Raw genomic sequence first — 23,613 nt, 5'->3', positions numbered from 1 at the left:
TAGTCCTTCCTCTTACCTCTGATTCCTGAAAATCCTCTGGTCTTTTCTCTGCTGTTGCAGTTTTGCCTTTTCCAGAACATCTTGTAAATGTAATCATATAACAAGTAGCTCCTGAGTCTGACTTTCTTCATTTAGCGTAATGCATTGAAGTCCGTCACATCCTTGCGTGTCAAGGCTTCCTTCTTTTCAACTGCTGAGTATTCCTCACAAGGAAGTACCACAGTTTATCCAGTTAAGTCATTGAAGGACATTGGGCTGTTTTCAGATTTGGGTGATTATGAATATGTAATTGTGCTTAGTCTCAGTCGTGTCTCTTTGCGACCCCATGGACTGTAGCCCGCCAGGGTCCTCTGTCCGTGGAATTTTCCAGGCAAGAATACTGGAGTGGGTTGCCATTTCCTCCTCCAGGGGATCTTCCTGACCACAGGATCCAACCCTTGTCTCTTGTATCTCCTGCATTGGCAGGTGGATTCTTTACTACTGCACTACCTTAATCTATCCTAAAGATTTTAATATAAGTTTTTGTGTGAACATAGGTTTTCATTTTCAGATAAATACCTAGGAGTGGAATTGCTGAATCATATGATGAAGCTATATTTAATTTATAGGAAATTATCAAACTATTTTCCAAGGTCTCTGTACTATTTTTGTGTTCCCAGCAATAATTTTTGAAAGTTTCAGTTGGTCTACATCCTTCGCAGCAATTAATATTGTCACTTTTAAAATTTTTGTTTACTTAACTTGAGCCATTCTAACAGGCTTGTGGCCTCTTATTGTGCAGTTTGCTCTTTGATTTCATTCAGTAGATGATGTTATGATTGCATTGTGTGTGTAGAGAATAGAAGTACTTTTAAACATTAGAGTACACTTAATAGAAAAAAGAAGGAAAAGGAGAAGATGGAGGACTAGGAGATTATTCCCTGGGAAGTTTGGAAGATGTATTTTTTCTTTGACTTTAGGGTACAAAGCAGGAAATGGTGACAATTGCTCCAGTATGATGAATGCGGAAATGACGCTTGTCATATGACCTCAGTTCATAAAGCTCCCCAAGTAGTTTATGTCCTGGAATCGGCTTATTCCCATCTGATAATAAGCCTGAGACGCTAAATTTCTCCGTAATTATAAATGACCTACAGATAGTGCCTTACAAAATAATTATATTTTCCTGAAGGAAATACTAAAGTGTATTTATTTTTTACTTAGGTATAAATTTTCAGATAATTTTAAACTTACTAAGCTTGAATTCTTGATGTTTTACATTTTCATTGTAAGATTAAGTGCTGAGTTTTAAATACTTTTAAATAGTTTTAAATACTTCTAGTTTTTGCTGCTTTGAGATTGAGTGGAAGATGCTGCCAATATTATAATATGTTTGGTATATCATCTGAATATGGGGAAGAATGAAAAGTTTTGAAATATCCCAAAGCAGTTTCCTTTCTTTCTCTCTTTGGTATTCTTAATAGATATATTTTTTATATTCTTTCAGTATCTGAAGATTTAAAAAGCAAGAGTGGAATCATTGTTTAAGGAATGAGTTAGAGATTGAGTTTGGCGAAGATATTTCCACAGTTTTACAAGAGGCTATAGAGGGAATTTCAGGTATATTTCTGAACTAGGTTCCCGTGAGTGCTGGGTGTATTTTTCGGTATCTATGCTTAAGTGCAGAACTTGTTTTATAATCATTTTAGTTCAGCAACAGTGCTGCTAGCAACATTTCTTTGTGAGATTTGCATCATGAATTGACCGAGGATGCAATATTTTCACTTTTTTGTTCAAATCTTTCACTTCTTTTATAGTTCTTTTTTAACTGCAAAAGGCTAACACACTATTATTAATGTATCAAACTGCCTTAATCTCCAGACATCCTAGTTAATAGCAGCACTCAAAAAGGGCTTCAAAAACAGGCACAGAGAAGCAAAGTACACATTAATTAGGCCATATTATTACAATTAATATTTTTCTAAAAATCCCATTAAAGTAGCTTCAGATACCAAAGCATTATTAAAATTCTGTAGATGATATCATGGACTTTTTACTGAGCTGAGGACATGAGTTGGTTAAAAGTTGGATGCAAAGAGAAACTTACCAGGTGTATGAAAAGCCTGGGAAAGGTCTCTATTATGTTCAAGGAGATAATCTTTTACCAGGACAGGTGTTTGTGCACAAAGAGGGGACTTCTAAACAAAATTACTAATTTTTTATTTTTTCTTTAGTGCTAAAATTTTCATCTCTTGGCCTTGGTAAGGGATGTTTGAAAAAGTGCAGTGTTTAAATGTAATGATTGCTTTGGGTACTTTTACATCAAAAGCATACCATAAGTTTAAGGTCTCAGAGAAAAGTGCCCATTTATTGTCTCTTCTCTCTTCCTATTTCTATTTTTAAACAGTTTGAAGTCCAGATTTGAATTTCTTATTCTTCTTTCAGGTTCAAGTCACCATATTTCATTGTTATTCAGAAGTGCAACAAAAAGAAGATGTCTCCCTGCTAATACATATGTTACTCTTCTCTTATTATCTCTGTACAGTTTTCCTAAGAATTATAGGGCATTGAAAGGAAACCTGCTGTTCAAATGATGTTGAGTTATTCCTCCGTATATCTCTCAGGCAGCCCAGTGAGTCTTCTGGCATTTTACTCAGGCTTGTCTGTGACGAGCTTTTAGAGTCCTCTTCGTGTTTTACTCAGGCTTGTCTGTGATGAGCTTTTAGAGTCCCCTTCGTGTTTTTCTTTCCCCGTAACATACACACTAGTGGCTCACCATCAGTCACGCCACAGACTCCTTTGTGCTGTTCCGGTGTCTAAGAGTCTACTTCACTAAAAGAGCAGCACTTCATCTCTTGCCTTTGACTATAGGTCCTTCCCACTGCTTTTATCAATTGACATGTCTTTTTTTTTCTTTTTTCACATCGCCAGTCTCCTGTAAAGTGCATTGTTTCAGCATTAGCTCCTATCTGGTTCTGTATGAATGTCTAGAACTGTGAGGGCTCTGAGAGTTTACTCTACGTACAAGCTAACAAGTTATCCTACACAATTTGGTGAATATTTGTAGTCCTTTGTATTTGTTCCTGTTGCTCATACTATTCATTTAATTTGGGTCATTTCATTTGAGGTTAGACATTGAGAAAGGGCCTCAAATTCTGAGCTCCAAACAGAAAAGATGCATATTTTTTTGGCACGTGGTATGCCTCACTTCAGCTCCCTTCCCTTTAAATTTGGGGAGGAATGTTAATGGGATAGTGTATTTTTGTCTTGATATATCGCCTTCGTGGCAGTAGAACTTGATCCTGGCACTAGGGTGATCTCTCTTGCTGAAATATTTGCAGTTCACCGTACTACTGTTGGGCTTCCCTTGCGGCTCAGCTGGTAAAGAATCCACCTGCAATGCAGGAGACCTGGGTTCCATCCCTGGGTTGGGAATATCCCCTGGAGAAGGGAAAGGCTACCCACTCCAGTATTCTGGCCTGGAGAATTCCATGGACTATATAGTCCATGGGGTTGCAAAGAGTTGGAAATGACTGAGCGACTTTCACTCACTCACTCACTTTACTACTGTTAGGATGATCAGTACCGAGGGTTTATAATCAATGATGCTGTTTTACTTCTCCCTGAAACCATGAGCTGTGCCCTTCTGTTTTCATCATATTTGTAAACATCTTTATTGATAGTGTGCGGAGCCCAGGATATGAAGGATACCATCTTCTTCCCCATCTTGCTGACTCACAACTTGAACTCCTCAATGTCAGGACACTGATTCTGCTTCGTGGACATTGTCCAAAACTGCCATGGTAATAAACCCAAACTCGGCTTTCAGATCTCGTCACAAAGCTGTAGTCTGTGACTATGCACAGAGGATGAGACGGTTGGATGGCGTCATCGGCTCTATGGACATGAGTTTGAGCAAACTCCAGGAGGTAGTGCAGGGCAGGGGAGCCTGGCGTGGTACAGTTCATGAGGTTGCAAAGAGCTGGACACGACTGATGGAGAGAACAGCAATAGTAGTCCATTTCTTCCAGCTATTATAGTTACTATTTTGGCACTCCAAACCACTTCCAGTTTATGTGTTGGGTCTGAGTGTTATAAATACTTAATTATGCCCTGTTTACAGATGAGAAAAAGAAGGCACAAGGAGGTTAACTAAGTTCAGTTCAGTTGCTCAGTCGTGTCTGACTCTTTGCAACTCCATGGACAGCAGCATGCCAGGCTTCCCTATCCATCACCAACTCCCAGAGCTTGCTCAAATTGATGTCCATCAAGTCGGTGATGCCATGCAGCCATCTCATCCTCTGTCGTCCCCTTCTCCTCCTACCTGCAATCTTTCCCAGCATCAGGGTCTTTTTCAGTGAGTCAGCTCTTTACATCAGGTGGCTGAAGTACTGGAGCTTCAGCTTCAGCATCAGTCCTTCCAGTGAATATTCAGTGTTTATATCCTTTTGGATTGACTGGTTGGATCTCCTTGCAGTCCAAGGGACTCTCAAGAGTCTTCTCCAACACCACAGTTCAAAAGCATCAATTCTTTGGCTAAATTGCCTTGGTCATAACTAACTTTGGCTAACTAACTTGCCTAAGGTCTTGAAGTTAGTAAGTGATAGAGCTGGATTTAAACCTGTAGCTGTCTGCTTCTATAGCCCATGCTCATATCTGCTTCACTTACTTTCTCTTTAAATTACTGTCATATGAGAGTTATAGGTGATAGATGTTACGGATTCAAACTGCGGGTGATAGAACTATAGTTTATGGAGGAGTAAGCTTCAGCTGGTTTTTTAAATAAAGGATAGATTTAAATGTGTGGACAGGAGAGAGTTCCATGGAGCACAGAATGAGTAAAGTTTCAAAGATGGGTCTGAAGAGTCTGTTCAGGGGATTACAAAGAGATTGAATCAGCTCTATAGAAATAATAAATAACCAGTGAACTGAAGGTTTATCCATGAGACTTTATTGAAAAAATACTTAGTTTTTTTTCTCAAAGTTCTTAGATTAATTGGGTTCTTCTAGAACACCTCTTGGAGAAGGCAATGGCACCCCACTCCAGTACTCTTGCCTGGAAAATCCCATGGATGGAGGAGCCTGGTAGGCTGCAGTCCATGGGGTCGCGAAGAGTCGGACACGACTGAAGCGGCTTAGCAGCAGCAGCAGCAGAACACCTCTACTAAAAATTTTGTCTCATTTACTGGGAATTCAGTTCAGGTTTCAGTTGGAAGTACGTTAGTAAGGAAATAATAGATAAAATTCTCAGTCTTTGTTATAGAGCTTTTTAGTCCATTTATTTTTCTTGAGCTACTTCTGCCCACACCAGCATAATTTGGTTGGTTTAACTTGTGATGAAATTGGTCCAGCAGGAGGAATTAAATGTATATTGGAAATGTGCCAGATATTGGGAGAAAATGTTATTTTTAACATTCTGGTCATTTTGGTAGAGTGATCTTGCCATGAAGTTGCTATTGGAAGGTTTATAGACCACTAAACATGGCTTTCTTATTTACAAAAACCACACACACACACAGAAACTAGAAATAATGTGAAAACATGTAACTTTGTCAAAAAATGTCACGCTTACATAGCCTAGTGAAAATAAGAATCCCAATTGAGATGGAAAGCTTATTGCTGCCCTAAGCTTGGGGATGAAGAAATTTGAATTCTCCTCTGGGTTTTGTAACTGATTCCCCACTGAAGCATAAAATATACATAAAATAAACCACTTTTCTATTCATTCATTCGGTATATTTACAATTTAGAAGAGGTGTGAAGAGCAGGGAGATGAGCTGACACAAAAGGTCAGGAACTGAGGAAACATGGGCCGAGAGCGGACCAGGTGAGAATATCTCTGTGGAGCCTTTGGTTCTGATGGAGGTGGATGAGGAGCTTGGGATGACATAAAGAATTTTGAAGGTTAATTTCCTTATCTAGAACAGAGGAGTAACTTTTTTATAACTTCTAGATTTGCAGTTTATCCAGTATCTTTTTAAAAATCATAAAACCTTACATTAGTTTTTTTCCAAGCTAAACTTTTGTCTATAATTATAATGTCATTTTATATAGTTCCTTACCTATTCAGAAATATAATTTGTGCCATAGATTTCTCTGGGCTTTTTAAACCCAGGTCCATAGCTACTTTGGAATGGGGGCTATTCTTAAAATATGTACAAGGTTTTATTTTATCTGCAGTTGATTCTAACCACATGTTTTTGTGCATGCTTAAAAAGTCCTGTGTTGATATTTTGTCAAACTGTGTTGAAAATACTTTCTTCTTAATAAAATGAGTATTTGTTGTTGCTCAGTCGCTAAGTTGTGTCCAACTCTTTGCAACCCCATGGACTGTAGCACACCAGGCTTCCCTGTCTTTCACCATCTCCTAGAGTTTGCTCAGACTCATGTCAATTGAGTTGACAGTGCCATCCAGCCATCTCATCCTCTGTTTTCCCCTTCTCCTGCCCTCAATCTTTCCCAGCATCAGAGTCTTTTCCAGTGAGTCAGCTCTTTGCATCAGGTGGCCAAAGTATTGGAGCTTCAGCTTCAGCATTAGTCCTTCCAATGAAATTCAGTGTTTATATCCTTTTGAATCGACTGATTTGACCTTCTTGCAGTCCAAGGGACTCTAGAGTCTTCTCCAGCACCACAATTTGAAAGCATCAGTTTTTCGGCACTCAACCTTCTTTATGGTCCAATTCTCACATCCATACATGACTACTGAAAAAACCATAGCTTTGACTACATGGACCTTTGTCGGCAAAGTGATGTCTGTGCTTTTTAATACGCTCTCTAGGTTTGTCATAGCTTTCCTTCCAAGAAGCAAGTGTCTTTAATTTCATGTCTGCAATCACCGTTTGCAGTGATTTTGGAGCCCAAGAAAATAGAATCTGTCACTGTTTCTGTGGATGGAGGTCCATAACACTGTACAGGAAACAGTTACAAAAACATCCCAAAGACAATGAATATAAGTAAGAGCAGAAGTCAATCCTAACTGACCTTTAAATGAATGTGCATTAAAAAGCTAAAGCCAACTAGTTCTAAATATTTTCATTCAAAAACTGTTTGAAATATACCTAAAGACAATGTTTATTTTCTAAATCTTTTAATTTGGGAAAGATTTCAAATTGTTATTTGATTTTAACCCACTGATCAGGATGCCCCTGTAGACATTCTCATCTGGGATTTATTGTTCATAATTTCCTCATATTAAAGTTTAAATTCTCCATTAATTTCTTCCTGGGAAGAATATTTTGTTCATGGTTCCAGCTGTAGCATAATCCTGTCTGACCTGTTTAAGTTACTAGTCAACCATCCGAGCCATAGGCTTCTGCTGCTGTACAATGGGACTGTTTATTATTTAGCATGTTGTCATTTCCAGTATGTGCTCTCAGTTCCATGTAGATAAGCAGAGGCCCTGCCTTTGGAGAGGTCTAATCGAGTGAAACTAATGTATATAGATCCATGCACACTTTGGAGTATGGCGTAAGAGGCTTAGAAGAGTATTGAAAAGGAAATGGAGAATGTTAGTTTTATTACTAGTTTATGTGCTTTGCTGTGTATGATTCCCAATTTGTGCTGTGCTCAGTCGCAAGGTTGTGTTCCTCTCTTTGCCACCCATGGACTGTAGCCTGCCAGGCTCCTCTGTCCATGGAATTCTCCAGGCAAAAATACTGGAGTGGGTTGCCATTTCCTTCTCCAGGAGATCTTTCCAATCCAGGGATCAAACCTGTGTCTCCTGCATTGGCAGGCAGGTTCTTTACCACTGAGCCACCAGGGAAGCCCATAATTCCCTATTTAAACAAACTAAATAGGATAGAAAGTGAATTTGTACTAGAATTTATTCTACCCATCCTTACAAAATTATCAGGAATGTTTACCAAGAAAAGTAAAAGAGTTTATTAAGAAAGCATTAACTCTTGATTGATAATATCTTTTTCTCTCTTCTCTTTGCAGAGTACGTGTGTAACTGCTCTGCGGTTGGAAGCCTGGGTGTGAATCGCTGCAACCAGACCACAGGGCAGTGTGAGTGTCAGCCGGGTTATCAGGGTCTTCGCTGTGAAACCTGCACGGAGGGTTTTTACCTGAATGGTACTTCCGGGCGCTGTCTGCCCTGTGACTGTAATCCACGTGGAGCCCTCAGCACAGCCTGCAGCAGGTAAGCAGCAGAGATTGAAGGTAAAATTAACTTTGTTTTATCACACTCAGAAGGCGGCCCCTGCTCTCAAGGACCAGACTGGCATAGAGTCATCAAACATTTCATATTCTTTGTTATCATTTTGACTTGGGGTCCACATTATATTTAATGTCTAGATTTAAAAGGTTCTATTGACACAACATTGTAAATTAACTATACTACAATAGAATTATTTTTTTAAAAAGCTTCTGATTTACTGATTTAGTTCTTCAGATTACTTGGGTAACCAGTTTTGCTTTGTAAGGTGCGGTGCTTAACTAAGTTCAGTCGTGCCCGACTCTCTGCAACCCCACGGACTGCAGCCCCCCAGGCCCTTCTGTCCATGGGGACTCTCCAGGCCAGGATACTGGAGTGGGCTGCCGTGGCCTCCTCCAGGGGATCTTCCCGACCCAGGGATCCAGCCCAGGTCTCCCGCTCTGCCGGCGGAGTCTTTGCCTGAGCCACCAGTAGTTTTCTGACTTTCATGGAGCAAAAGTATTGAGAATGTAGCCTGCTTTCTGGAAGCAATAACTTCTAGGCCCTTCCAGTGAAAATGAGTGTTGGGTGCTCAGTCATGTCCAACTCTTTGTGACCCCATGGACCGTAGCCCGCCAGGCTCCTCTTGTCCATGGTATTCTCCAGGCAAGAATTCTGGACTGGGGTGCCATTTCCTTCTCCAACCTGGGGCTTGAACCCATGTCTCTTGCACTGGTAGGCGGTTTCTTTACCACTGAGCTACAGGGGAAGCCTTATGGGTGCTTTTCTGTGTTTTAATTGCAATTTAGGAAGTTGGTTGGTAGTTTTGTGTTAACATGTAATGCATTGTAAGTTTTTTCACTTAAAATATTGGAAAATGGCTTCCTTGTTAGCATTTATGCAGAATATCTGATTTTCAGTAATGGATGATGCTAGGCAGGTAGAAGATATTATTCTTACCTCTTCTATGTGAACTGTCTTTTATGTGTACTTGACAGGTTCTGTCATCCTTAGAGGTCTTTTAGAAATGAGTAGCACATGATTTTTTATTATCTGCATAATGGCGAAGTATGTTGATCTTCCATTCCCTTTCCTTAGTCTTTTCCTTAGTCTTCTAAGGAAAGGCCTTGCTTCTCCTGCAGCCCTTACAAGTAGTGGCTGTCCTCACTCTCCTGCTTCTCTTGTCTCTAGACCTGGAGCTGGAGTGTCTTCCTTGTCTCTCGCTGCTGCTTCTAGAATGCCTTCCCTTCTGGCTCACTGACACCTCCCTGACCCTATGCCTGTCACGGTTCTGGATGATTTTTCAGTGTCTATAGATAGTCCTAATGACGCATTGGCCGAGTCATGACAATGTATGGCAAAAACCATCACAATGTTGTTAAGTATTCATCCTCCAATTAAAATAAATAAATTAATTTAAAAAATGCACGGGCCTCTCTGTTTCTTGCCCTCTCTTCCAAGAAGTTTTCCTCCATCTTCCTTCCAATCTTTATTTCTTTTACTTGTCTTATTTCTTGATTGTGTTAGTCCCCAAGAATAAGCTTATTAAAGTTTTTAGATAAATCCATAATTCTTTTCTATGAGTTAGTGCAGAGTAATACTTAATTTAAAATTTTAAAACATTATTATTTCAGAATGTCAGGTAATTTGTCAGAGCAAGCACTGCATCCCAAAAGTCATTTGAAAACCTGTAAGTCATTAGAAGGAAGGCATGGGAGCTCTAAATCCAGCCCTAAGCATCTCACGTCTTCCCACCAGAAAGGAAGTTACATGGGCATGAGACTAGAGGAACAGAAACAGGAAGTTGCAGGACTGTGCACTTCAGCAAGACCACATGGGTGATCCCTGAGGAAGCACCTCTATGTTCTGTTCTGCTTTAAGGTATATGTGGGTGGCTTAAGCGGAAAAGGAATTGTAGGCAAGTAGTGTGACATTTGGCGGAAAGGAGATGGAGTCTGAAATTAGTAGACTTTGAGTCCATTCTTGATTCAGCCACTTAATAACTGTATAATCTTTTATTTCACCTCACCTCAGTGTTTTCATCTGTAAAGTAGGATTAATGCATATAACATGAAGAATTTTTGTGAGAATTAAGTTGTGTGTGTACACCCATTTACACTGTAACTGGCACGTAGATTCAGCTCAGTAACACTCCAGTCGTTGAATATGTTTTTTTTTAAGTGAGGAATAGAATTGTTGACTCACAGAAGAGGGGACTAAGTCACCAAGTTTGCGTATGAGTAGGGACTGAAGTATCTGTTTCTGTTGGTAGTCTAAAGAAGAAATTGTTCACTGCGAAAGAAAAAGAAGTTTAGCTTATTTTCTTCCATTTTCGTGGAGAAACCTATTAATGCTTTTAAAAATTTTCAGTTTAAAATAATAGTAGTAAAAATTAATTGCAGACACACTAGGTATGATCCTGGGCCCTTTGCATGTAGTAATTCATGTAATCCTTGCAGCAACCATATCAGCTAGGCACTATTATTATTATTCTCATTTGTACAGGAAAAGAGCTACAAGTTAGGTACTTTGCCTAACTTACAACATCAGTTCAGTTCAGTCGCTTAGTCGTGTCGGACTCCTTGAGACCCCATGGGCTGCAGCACACCAGGCTTCCCTGTCCTTCACCATCTCCTGGAGCTTGCTCAAACTCATGTCCATTGAGTCAGTGATGCCATCCAACCGTCTCGTCCTCCGTCATCCCCTTCTCCTGCCTTTGATCTTTCCCAGCATCAGGGTCTTTTCCATAGTAGCCAGTAAATAAGAGTTGGAAATGAAATGTATGCAATCTGAACCTAGAGTGTGTATTCCTATCTACTGTGTTGGTACAGCACTTTTCAAAATCTCAATATTGAGCAAAGTGAGTGTGTATTATGAGAAACTTTGATGCAGTTGTGCCCACTACTTGATGTTTTATAGGAATGTCTTTTTAAAACATATTTATTCATTTGGCTGCATTGGGTCTCAGTTGCGGCACGTGGGACCTTTTGTTGTGGCACACAGACTCCCTGGTTTTTGCATGTGGGCTCTAGAGCTGTAGGCTCAGTTGTGGCTCAGGCTTAGTTGCTCTGCGGTGTGTGGGATCTTAGTTCCCCAATCACAGATCAAACCCACATCTCCCACATTGCAGGGTGAATTCTTAACCCTTGGATGACCAGGGAAGTCCCTATAGGAATTTCTTCTGATTATATAATTCATGCTATATAAATAACTCTATTGGGAAAGAGTAATCCCAGTTTTAGCTTAGGAGACATTGAGAACATTAGCGAAAGTTTATAAATATATGCTAAATTTCTAAATAGAACAGGATAGAGTAGGAAACAAGCAGAAGTAATAAGGAGAAAGGATTCCCAGATGAGCTAGGAACTGAGTTGTGCCTTACAGATTATGGTTTGGGAAGGCAAGAGACAAAATTCAGGAGGATTTCCTAAGGTTATACAGGATGAGAAATCTGATCTGCTAGAAGTGAAGTGAAGTGAAGTCGCTCAGTTGTGTCCAACTCTTTGCGACCCCATGGACTGCAGCCCGCAGGCTCCCCTGTCCATGGGATTCTCCAGGCAAGGATACTGGAACAGGTTGTCATTTCCTCCTCCAGGGGATCTTCCCAACCCAGGGATTGAACCTGGGTCTCCTGCATTATAGGCAGAGGCTTTACTGTCTGAGCCACCAGGAAAGTTTGCAATACCAATGCAAATTCTGTCATGGCCTCCTTGTTCTCTTTTTAAAAAGAAATGAAAGGAGAAAAGTGCACTCAATTCTATCCTGATTCACGTATCTAGTGTTCATGAATCAACAGCTGGCTTTTAAAAAATTCATTGGCCTGTTCCTTATGCCCATATATTTCTGTGGGAGTTGCCCCAGTGAGGGTAGAGTTTGGCTGCAGGAACCAGATGTGGGTTGAGCAATGTCTTTGTGAGCAAACACAAGGCCCTCTATGTACTGACAGATGGCCGCCCCGCACACCACCACTGCTGCTCCCACCTGTTTAGCTGGGAAAGGGTCAGTCAACAGGGCCTTTTCATTTCTGCTTTCGGAATGCATTTCTAATGTTTTCCTGATTTACATTTAGATATATTGAATTTAGTAAATGGAGAAATCAGAGAGCATTTTATCTCAGTAAAGGAGTACACCTAGTGAGAGCCTGACTCTTAATATAGCCTTAGAATGCTGTCAGGGTCGACTTATATGTAGACAGTCATCTACAGATTTGAGATTTTTTAATGTATCTGTAGTAGGTTAGTGTACCAGGTGCATCATTTTAAAACTGCCTCTATGAGATGATGAAGTTCTGTTGTGTAATATCCTTTCCCGTAAAACCTGTGGTGGCTGCTGTGTGGTGTGTGTTGAAATATTTACTACTTTGCATTTTTAATTATGGGAATATGCCGCAGGGCAGAAGACAAAACTTTACTCATGAAATAAACTTATGCTGAAATAAATGTCAAATAGAAAGATGACAAAATCTCCAAGACTCATATTCATATGCGGCTCTGAAAATCACCTGTTGTGTAATAACCAGGAGTAACAGTTGTTTGTGTAAACTCTTATTTATTACTTTTCCTATAATTCTGGGACATAGAAACGTTATTTCATCACCAGAAATAATTTAAAACTGAGGAAGCCTTTGTCATTTTATCCACACATTTCATTTAATAGAGATTGCATTTGCCAACTGTATATCAAAAGATATTATTCCTATGCTCATGGAGCTTGAAATGGAAAGATAGAAATATAAACGAAATAGCATTTATAAAGCACACAGGAGATTCAGGAGGTCTCGAGAGAGGAGATTACATTTAAATTAAAATTTGAATGATGAGTAGACGTTTATGTGAAAGAACAAGCCATCTTTAGTAGACTGCAAGGGGCTCACTGTTTCCTAAAGTAGGAACACTGGAGGCAGAGAGGGAGGTTTGAAGAGATGGGAGTTGTGTCTCTCTGCTTCCTGCTGTGTGTCTAACACCTAGAGTCGTGCCTGGTACAAGGTGGACACAGTGAACACGTGGTGAGTGAACAGTTGGAGAAGAAATAGGGCCAGACCACCGAGGGCCTGAAATGCCGTGTCAATTAGCTTGTCCGCTGAAGACTGCTGAGTGTGTAGTAACATTGGATTTGCTCTCTAGAATACTTACTCTTTCAGAAGTCTGCTGGATGGAGAGAGTGAGCTCAGGCAGAGAGATCTGGGAGAAGGCTATTGTGTAACTGTTCAAGCAAGAAGAGTTAAAAGGCTGATCTAAGCCAGCGGCGTTGGCAGTGGTGCTGGAGAGGAGGGAACCAGTGTACACAAGAAAAATCTACAGAACTGGGTGGTTGATTTTATTTATGGAGTGAGAGAGAGAGATGACTTCCATGTTTCTTTCTGACCTTAGGCTTTAGCGTGTTCATTTTCTATGGGATGTTCAGATAGAGATGTCTGGGAGACAGTTGTGCACATATTAGGTGCCAAGCTCAAGAAACCTTATAAACTAGCATATTGTAAGGAAAACAAAGCTTCGTAGCTTTAATTTTATTTTAAAATAACTTTACTCTTTACCCCAATTATTTTTCTTGAAATTATACCAGTCTCTAGTTTACATCACCTTTTTCTGGTATACTTCAGTGTTTCTTTCCTTGAAGGTAGAATTTTAAAAGGTAGCCATCGTGGTCAGAAGCAGGTAACTGATGTCAGGCTTTATCCTGTCATGGCTCGTTTGTTTCAGGAAATGTTTCTACAGTGCCAAATGGTTTATGTCTTAGAAAATAAATCATGTAAAGTTCATGGTAAAACCGATTAGACTAAAATTTGAATGTTAATAAATGGCCAGACCGGGGCTTATTCAGCAAAGGCACTGAGTGCATTGAGGTTTTAGTGTAAATAATGCATGTCTGTTACAGCTTGGAAAGCTCTGTGTTATTCAGTGTGTTTTTGTCTTAAATCCTCCTTTCAATACAGAGTATGGTCTGCCCTCCTGGTCTTCTAATTATTAACTAAATATCATCTGTAGTCAAACAAATGGGAAAAAAAAAAGAAAATGCTTTTTCCTCCCAGCTATTGGTGACCCTTGTGAACATTAACATAACATGTCACAGTGAATTGATGTAGTTGCTGTTGATCAAACGTGTAATTTTCCCTAAACCGTATTGCAGACTCTACTACTTGTTTCATTTTATTAAGTCACTTTTAGGTCAGTTGGAAATTTTTTAAAGAAAAAATTTAAGTTTTATTATTTATAATACTAAAAGACTATTATTTTGCTTCTTCTGAGAAACTCCCCCAGATCTATAGTTATGTACATGCTAATAATATTAATATGAATAATCAAGTTCATATAAATGTATGAACCATTTGGTACCAAAGTATTTATTTGTTTAACAAGTTTATTTGTATTTGGTACCAAAGTGTTTATTTGTTTAACAAATTATGTACAGGGTACTTTCATAGACCTTGTGGGAAGTAAATAAGACAATGGGAAAACAAACGGAGCTTCTGGCCTGGTAAGGTTATAAAGACACAGGCTTCCCTGGTGGCTCAGTGAAGAATCTGCCTGCCAAGGCAGGAGACTCAAGAGACACAGGTTCAATTCCTGGGTTGGGAAGATCCCCTGGAGAAGGCAATGGCAACCTACTCTGATACTCTTGCCTGGAGAATCCCATGGACAGAGGAACCTGGCAGGTTAACAGTCCATGGGGTCTCACAGAGTCGGACATGACTGAGCAACTAAACAGCAACCACAAATATATATGTAATATATTTATATATATATGTATATATATAATTATAGTACAAAGTACAACAACCACAAGTATATATTTATATATATATAGTTATAGTACAAAGTAAAAACTGACCCACATCATAAAATAGGAAGATAAAATGTTAAGGAGATTAAGAAACTGGGAGATGTCACTTATAGCTGGAAAAATCAGAGATGATGTCATCGAGGAGATAGCTTTTGACCTCAGTTTTGAAGGAAGGAAAGGATTTAGACATATGGAAGTGGAAAAGGTGCAAAAGAATGCTACAGAGCAGGAAGCAGCAAGATGAACATCTCAGAGATGTGCTTACACAGGATGTAAGGTGAAGGGGGAGTCGGGACAGAGGAGATACATCTGGCAAGCCCTGCCGGGGTCAGGTCCCAGATGGGACAGATGTGTTAAGGGCCAGACGCGCGATTTGGATTTTATTCACAAAGCACTTTTTAAGCAAATGAAAGACCAGCCGTGCATGCCAGCAGTGGTAGAATGGATGGCTGTAAGCAGGCGGAGAGCCAAGGCAGGGTGAAAGCCAGGGAGACCGGGGCGACGACGACGGAGAGGAAGGAGAGTAGTGAGAATGGCGATCGCCCAAGGAGAGCGCTGTTTCTGTGCATAGTCGTCTAGAAAGTTTATGGCTCTGTGCTTTAATGCATGTACACAAATCGAGAGGCAGTTTGTGTTTCCAAGTTGAATTTAGCGAATTGCTCAGTCCCAGGGTTCCTTCCTCGGTCCGTACCCGTGTGCTCACCGCTCTTCCTTTGTCGCCCGCTGCCTCTCCTCTGCTTCTGTAGCTGCCGCCACCCGCTGCATCCCATGGGGTCTTTATTCCCCACAAGCCTTGCTGCTGAGTGTCAAGCAGTGTCCCCATACCCGTGTTCTTTCTGTGTTGCTAGAAATAAACCCAAGGGCCTGTACCTTTGAAGATTTTTAAAAACTATTCATCTTTATAGAGAGCTCTGTGGCGGTAGCAAATATAATAGATACGGGGAAGTTGAGCGCTTATATAACTGTCAGACTTTCCACAAACAGGGTTCAAATGTAGGCATGCCTCCTTTATTTTCCAGTTAATTACTCTGACGCTCATATGCCTCAGTAGCACAAACCCAGTGTCCTCTTTTTGAGTCAGTCCATTCCCCAACAATTGCTTACTAGCTTTCCAGTAGCTCGAGGAGTTAGTCCTCCTCTAATGCTGAGTATCAGCTGGACGTGATTCTGATCAGTTCACTGATGTTGTTGTTTCTCACTCATATATTGAATTTGGGGCTGAGGCCTGGCCCTCAACCTGATGTGATCAGTGATGCTCGATCACTACTGGCGGTTGATTTTCCTGGACCAGGATAATTGGCAGCAACAGTTATCTGAGGGAAGATGAACCCACTCCCTTGATTCCAAGTTCCTTCAATGATGCTCTAAACTGGGGCTCTAAAGTTACAGAAATTTAGCAATTGACTCCTTTAGTGTATATGTGCAGTCCCATCTAGTGTACAAGCCAGTTCCAAGACTACTGGTTGAGGACATTTTGTAGCATCTTTTACCTAACAAATCCCAAATATCCCTCCTTCCCCAATACAAAAGGTCTTGTTAAACACCTCTCTCAGACAGTGGGACTTGTTCACTCTAAACTTACTAAGGGAACCGTAACTTAAATGATTCTTCTCCCACCAGTAGGATCTGCTCGAAAGTTATTTTCCAGCAAATAACCCCTGCCCACATGGCAAAGCAGTTGCAAACTTCTCTTGCAAAGGAGAAAAAATGCGCGTATTTAATCTCTAGTTCAACATGTCTCTGATAGGACATTTTGCTATACTTAAAAAGTTAAAAAATCTTACAAACATGAAGTATTTTTCTGGGCTGTACTTTGACTTCTTTCTGAGATGAAACTAGCACACAACACAACTTGGGAAATACTACTGACATTATCGTTGTTCAGTCGCTCAGTCGGGTCCAACTCTTTGCGACCCCATGGACTGCATGTAGCCCAACAGGTTCCGCTGTCCATGGAATTTCCCAGTTAAGAATACTGAAGTGGGATGCCATTTCCTACTCCAGGGGATCTACCCAACCCAGGGATCTCCTACATTGGTAGGCAGATCCTTCTACCACTGAGTCACATTATTACTACAACCATCAGCCGCAGAATGTACAGCATTAACATTTATTGACTGTTTACTATGTGCCAAGCTAAGTGCTTTATATGTACTATCTTGTAAAGATAAACAACAGCTGACTGAAGTGGAATTATTCTCATTTTACAGATGAAGAAACTGAGACTTGAGTAATTTGCCCCCTAACAGGCAACTGGTAAGTGTCAGAACAGGGCTGTAGCCGACACCTGTCTGACTGCACTGACACCTGTCTGATTGCACTGCCTTCAGGAGTCCCTGGGCCTTGTTTGTGTGGCTGAGCTTCTGCTGCTTTTCCAGATAAGCATAGTGACCATCCTAGTTTAGCTACTGTACAGACAGACTCCTAGCACGAAAAGTTACCATTTGAGTGGCAAAGATAATACTGTTAGTGGTAAGTCATGTGAGTATCCTGTCCTCCCTGATATGATAAAAGGAGGAGGGCATGTTACTTCTGTGATATCCTTACCCCAAATTCATAACCTCAGTCTAATCCTGACAAGACAACAGACAAATCCAAGTTGAGGGACATTTTACAAAATGCCTGACTGGTGCTCTTCAAAAGCTTCGAGGTAGTAAAAGATGAGGGAAGACCAAGACACGATCAGATTGGAAGAGGCTGGGGGATGAGCAATGTAAGGTGATGTCCTGGACTGGACCCTGGAACAGGAAAAGAACCTTGGCATAAAAATTAGGAGAATCTGACAAAATCCACAGTTAGTAGCAATATAGCAAAGTTCTTTTTCAGTTTTTATGAATACACCAGGGTTACATGAGAAGTTCACAGGAGGATAAATAGTACACGGGCGCCCTCTGTGCTACCTTTACAACTTTTCTTTACTATTATTGCAAAATAAAAAGCTAATAGAAGAGTTATTTCGAACAGTCCATCAGGGGAATATGGGTAGTATTACTGTCTTATTATGAGGGAGGAATTGGTCCTGGTGACAATTCTTAGCCTTTAGGTTCAGAAGAAGAATCAGGATAAGGAAAGAAACTCATTGTGAAAATCTTCCATTTTAGATGTATGACCTTCTGGTTAGAATATACAGTCAAATTCATAGCCTATTTTAATGTTTTAAATGTATTTTTTTTTCTCTAAAGTTTTAAAAGAAGAGCTTCTTAAGTAGACTTGGGCTGAAATAGTAGGACCCTTGTTCCCGAAGAGAAGGCTTGTCTTCCTGTGTCCCCTGAAGAAAAATTGAATCAGCATGACTTTTTCCATCTCAGATCATTTTTTTTTCATAGCAAGAAATATGTTTCCTATAGGGTAGAAAGAAATATGGGACTACTCATCTTTTTTTCTCTTTGATTTGATTTCCACTAAAAATATCTAAATTCCTCAGTCTCAGAGAGAGAGATGTGGACTCGAAGTCTCTGTAGATCTCCTTTAAAAAGGAGTATGAGTGCTTCAGCCATGATTATTTTGACATTCAGAGTGTACGCGACTAGTTTAAAATTCGTCCCATAAAATCTCATTATTATTAAAGTCACTACCATGCTATTTTATTTATTAAGTTAATTCTCTGGTATGATATATTCCATGAATTTCAATAATTTGAGATTTTCGAGTTTGTTCCTATGTTTATAAACTTAGTAGGTTTCTGGGGAATAAAGTCATTTACAAACAATATTCTTTTCTCCTGTACATTTTCTCATTTCATTCTAACAACAACCCTGAGGGGTAGGTAACAATTATTTATCCACCAAATTATAGATGAAAAGTAGTATTTGAAAGTTCCAAGAGAAGCCCAAAGCTGGATATCTATTAATTACCAGAGTGAGAAGGAGTCATTGCAGGGTCTTCCGACACCGTATCCCGTGTTCTTTCTGTTGCATTAAACTTCCATGGCATGCAGTTCTGGGTTTGGTCAGGAGTTCTTAACCTAAGATGGGGAAGTACACGAAATGCAATGGTGATCTGGGCATTTTTCTGTGGAGAAGATCTGCAGCATTCAGTAGATTCTCAAAGAGATCTGAGATACCATCGAGTTTAAGGAATTTTCTGAATACTATACAGGAAGAACATGGATGTTCTTCTCACATTGCCAAAAGCAGTGATGAAAATACAGCTTATGTTATCCGTAACAGAATCCCTTCGTCTCTTCTGCCCATTCCTGACACATACACTACACTACAACGCCATCTCTTTAATTTTTATTTTTCTTGGTCTTGAGTTGATTTTTTTTAAAGAGTTCTACAGTTAAATAGGATGTCCAATAAAACAGATATTATAGATGTTTGAAAGGCTTTTGCAGGGAAATAGTTTTAGCTTTCCGGACTAAGCTGTTCACCTAAGGAAATTACGTAATTCAGTAGGAGGACCAGAAGGAAATGAACACCTAATGAACACTGTTAAACCTCGATGCTTGATGCTTTACGCATATAATGTCTCTGATTTCTCAGAACAGTGTAGCTATCTTGCTCTTGGAGGCTAAGTTTCTCAGCCGTATGGCCTAACTAATAGATTTGAGTCTAGGTCTATCTATCTTAAAGGCTTTCCCCACTGTATAGAAATGTCCCCTAAAGTAGAATGAGCAAGATTAGATATGGCAGTGTCTCAGTAGAAGTGCAGAGCTGGGTGTGGGTTAGCATGACTCATCCGCCTAAGAACTGGCCCATAGAGACATAAAGCTATTAATAGAAGTTACATCTGGGCACTGTGAAGATAAATATTTCATGCGTGCGTGTGTGCTCCATCACGCAGTCGTGCCTGACTCTTTGAGACCCCATGGACTATAGCCCATCAGGATCCTCTGTCCATGGAATTTTCCAGGCAAGAACACCGAAGCAGGTTGCCATTTCCTACTCCAGGGGATCTTTCTGACCCAGGGATCAAACTCACATCTCCTCTGTCTCCTGCAGTGACAGGCTGATTCTTTACCACTGAGCCACCTCAGAAGCCCAGATATTGCATAGAAGGAAACAATTTGAAATAATGAGAGTATCTGTAGAGAATCCATATCTATAAAGACTCATTAGAAAGGCAGAAATTAGCACATTAATGGATATCAAAGCTGTGTCCACCTGACTTGCTGGCAGGCATTTGACATGTTGGAGATCTGAAAACAAGTGTCACGGACCTAACCACTGAGGCGAAAAGTAGGCAGACAGAGCAACTAGGACCCAGAGCCAGGCGTTGAGAAATTAGTTGTAATTCATCTATTCAGATAATAATTGTAATTCAGTCATTGAGAATAAAGGGGTCTGAGGTTAACTGAGCCAGTAAGCGAATGGAACTTAATGACAGGCAGATCACTGAGGTTGATTGCTTATGTCGGAAATGATACCAAATAACGGGTTCAGCACTAAGCCTAGAAGTAGAAATTAAGCAGCTTTACCAGTCAGGGCTAGGAGTATTAAAAGTATTAATAGGTAGTAAAATAAGAATAATCTTATTAACCTAGTGCAGGGGTTCTCTAAGTAGGGTTTCCAGACCAGTATCAGCATAACCTAGGAATTAGAAATGAAAATTCCTGGGGCCAACCCTAGACCTATTGGATCCAAAATCCTGGGATAGGGCCGAGCAGCCTTCCAGATGCATGCTTAGATTTGAGCACCATTGATCTAGTGGACAATATTGCCCCCTAAAACCTAATATCAACTTATATGTAGGAGAAAAGTGAAAGAAAATTAAGTCACTCAGTCATGTCCGACTCTTTGCGACCCTGTGGACTGTAGCCCACCAGTCTCCTGCGTCTATGGGATTGTCCAGGGAAATGGGTTGCCATTTCCTTCTCCAGGGGATCTTCCCAACCCAGGGATCAGAACCCAGGTCTCCCACATTACAGGCAGATGCTTTAACCTCTGAGCCACCAGGGAAGCAGCATGTAGGAGAAAACCAGAAGGCCTTCTAGCCTCTGTTCTTTGTTTATATGAGGACTGTGTCCATTAAAGGGGCCCTTTTAGCAGAGTCAGGATATTGAGGTTAAGCAAAATAACATTTGCGTTGAGAGCTAGTACTTATTTTTGGAAAACAGGTATTGCCTAGTAAAGTTGATCATGCACAAACTCAATGACCTTGCAGTACCATTCCTTGGTAAGTACCCTAGAGAAATGCATGCTGTTGTGTACAGAAGGGACATATAAGAAGGCTCACAGAAGCCTTTGGTATCCAAAATAACAAATGAAAACAGCCCATGTGTTTAGAAGAGTGAATAAATAAATAGGATTATATTTATGTGATGAAATACAGTACAGCAGAGAAAAATGAATGACTATAGCTATAACAGTTTACTGTGATGAATTTCAAAGCATAATATTCTATGGATCAAGAAAAAAGTGAATTAGAGAGTACATAATTGTTTCTATTAATAAAGTTTAAGAGCAGGCAAAACTATGTGATAAATGATTTAGTAATACATATAGAGATGGTAGGGTTTCCCAGATGGCCCTAGTGGTAAAGAACCCACCTGCCAATACCGGAGACATAAGAGATGTGGGTTCGATCCCTGGGTTGGGAAGATCCCCTGGAGGAGGATACGGCAACCCACTCCAGTGTTCTTGCCTGGAGAATCCCATAGACAGAGAGCCTGGCGGGCTACAGTCCACAGGGTCACAAAGAGACGGACACGACTGAAGTGATTTAGCATGCACACACGCATAGAGATGTTAAAACTCTTAAAAAGCTCGAGAATGATTAAAACTTAATTGCTTCTGTGGTAAGAGAAGGGGATGCAGTTGAGGAGGGCTACATAAGGGGCTTCAAATGTCTCCCTAGTAGATATCAAAGTTTTGAATGTATTGTTCTTTCAGTTGTATCATCTTTAAATTTGTCTACTTTTGAATGAATAAAAAATTTAATAATTTAAGAATGAAAATTGAAGTACTTTCCAAAGTTATAACAATAAACTTGCTAGGGGGTAAAAGAAAGCTTTGCAAGGAAACTGGCTGAAATCGGGCATTTGCAAACAGTGCTGGATACAAATAGGAAACTAGCGCCCCAAGTCTTGGAATCGTGCTGAGACAGATTGGAAGCAATATCTCATTTCTTGGGCAATTATTTTAAAGTCTCATTCAATTGGAGATATTTAAATGACTGATGACCGAGCCAGCAGAAGATCGACACAAAAAGCTTCTTCTAGGAGTTTTGCAAGTCTATGAAGATGAGCCATTAAATCCTTCTAAATTGCTTTCATATGTGTATAGAAGTAACCTAGAATATAGGAGAAAAGCATTTTGTTTGTAGGCGGGAAACTTAGGCTGTAATTCTGATTACCCTCTGGCTGTGTGACCTTGAGAAATAAGTCATTCATACTACTATTTTCTAACAATTGGGGGTATTGAGAATATTATTATTTTACCATTTAAGGAGCTACTAAAATTTGGAAGACACTTAAATATGTAAACTGAGACCATTTTTGAAACAAGGATTATTATTTTTCAGATGTGGAAATTTAACTTGCCCAGTAATCAAACAGCAAGAAACTGACAAAACTGAGGCTAATGAACATAATATTGTAAGAACAACAACAAAAGAACAAAATTAAGTAATGCATAGATAAATATTGCTCTATGCACTTTCTTTATAACCCTATAGTAGGAGTTAAGATTCATATTGTCCCCTGACCACTGCACTCCTTAGAGGGTTCGGAACTCAAAGGCTTAGTTAGGTATAGAGGACTTGGTCCTCAGAACGGTTAATATCAACATTTTGAGCTAAACAGGTTTTTGTTTGCTCATCTGGAAACTAAACTACCACTTATGCTGTCATTTCTGTGAGAAAATGAGTTCTAAATTCTAAGAACTACAAGTAATTTTTAGAACACAGCATGTACACAAATTAAGTATTAATAATCATCCTTTTACTAAGCAAACCTTTTACAATGGTTACAAAAGACTACAAATGTTAACACATGTGAGAAGCATAATCTTTTCAAGAACATGACACTGGGACTTCATGCTTTTTCTCTTTTCAAAATGGCTTTTGAGATGCAGAAATCTCCATCAAATAATGGAGTAATTGTGTGGGTTTGAGAATTCCTATGGCTGTATTTCTTCCATTTAAAAAAAATGAAGGAAATAAGAAATAACTTTCTTAGTTTAAGTTTGCTTTCCCAAGTTGTGGCTCTGGAAATATGATACTTTTATTTTTTTTGCCATTAAGTTTTACTTCTGACTTTTCAAATAAACTTTTAAATTTGATTTTGGTAAGATCAGCTATCAGAAATATTTTTACACTTAGGCAATGCCCTTTTTGAGTATTAAGAATTTCTGCCTGAATATGAATTTCCTCTAAAAATATTTTAGACTATTTGCCCTCAAAAAAATAAGGAATGTTTAGCATAATAGCCCAATGTTTTCAACAATAAAGCTATCTTTTTTCTTTCTTCCAGAAAAGAAGCTTTGGTCATTGCATAATAGTATTTTCCATGATTGTAGAAAGACAGAGGAACACTAAATGCAAATTGTCTTTTGCCAAATTATGGAGTTTCTTTCATAGAAAGGTTTTTTCATTACCTTTACAAACCGCGAGTCAAACATGAAATTAAGGATTGTTAATTAACTTTTCATTTTGTTTATTTTCCCATGTAGAAGCTTTTTCTGGTTAGAAAAACTTTCACTAGCTGCCTTTTAATACTACTTTTAATATATTGGGAGAGCTTACAGTAAGAAATTTCCTCTTAATTTCAGATTCTATTT

The 23,613-nt window shown here is 39.6% G+C and overlaps 1 protein-coding gene across 1 annotated transcript in view; it reads left to right on the top strand.

Moving 5' to 3' along the window:
• Window positions 1-23,613, top strand: part of MEGF9 (multiple EGF like domains 9) — an 80,553-nt gene that overhangs the window by 31,002 nt on the left and 25,938 nt on the right. Inside the window, exon 2 of the mRNA XM_061426683.1 lies at window positions 7,918-8,119. Within this exon, the coding sequence (XP_061282667.1) occupies window positions 7,918-8,119 (202 nt within the window). The remainder of the gene's footprint in view (window positions 1-7,917; window positions 8,120-23,613) is intronic.

Source organism: Bos javanicus, chromosome 8 (genome assembly GCF_032452875.1).
Source record: "Bos javanicus breed banteng chromosome 8, ARS-OSU_banteng_1.0, whole genome shotgun sequence".
NCBI lineage: Eukaryota > Metazoa > Chordata > Mammalia > Artiodactyla > Bovidae > Bos > Bos javanicus.
The sequence above is the reverse complement of the archived record's forward strand: the minus strand, read 5'-3'. Positions and strand labels throughout refer to the sequence as shown.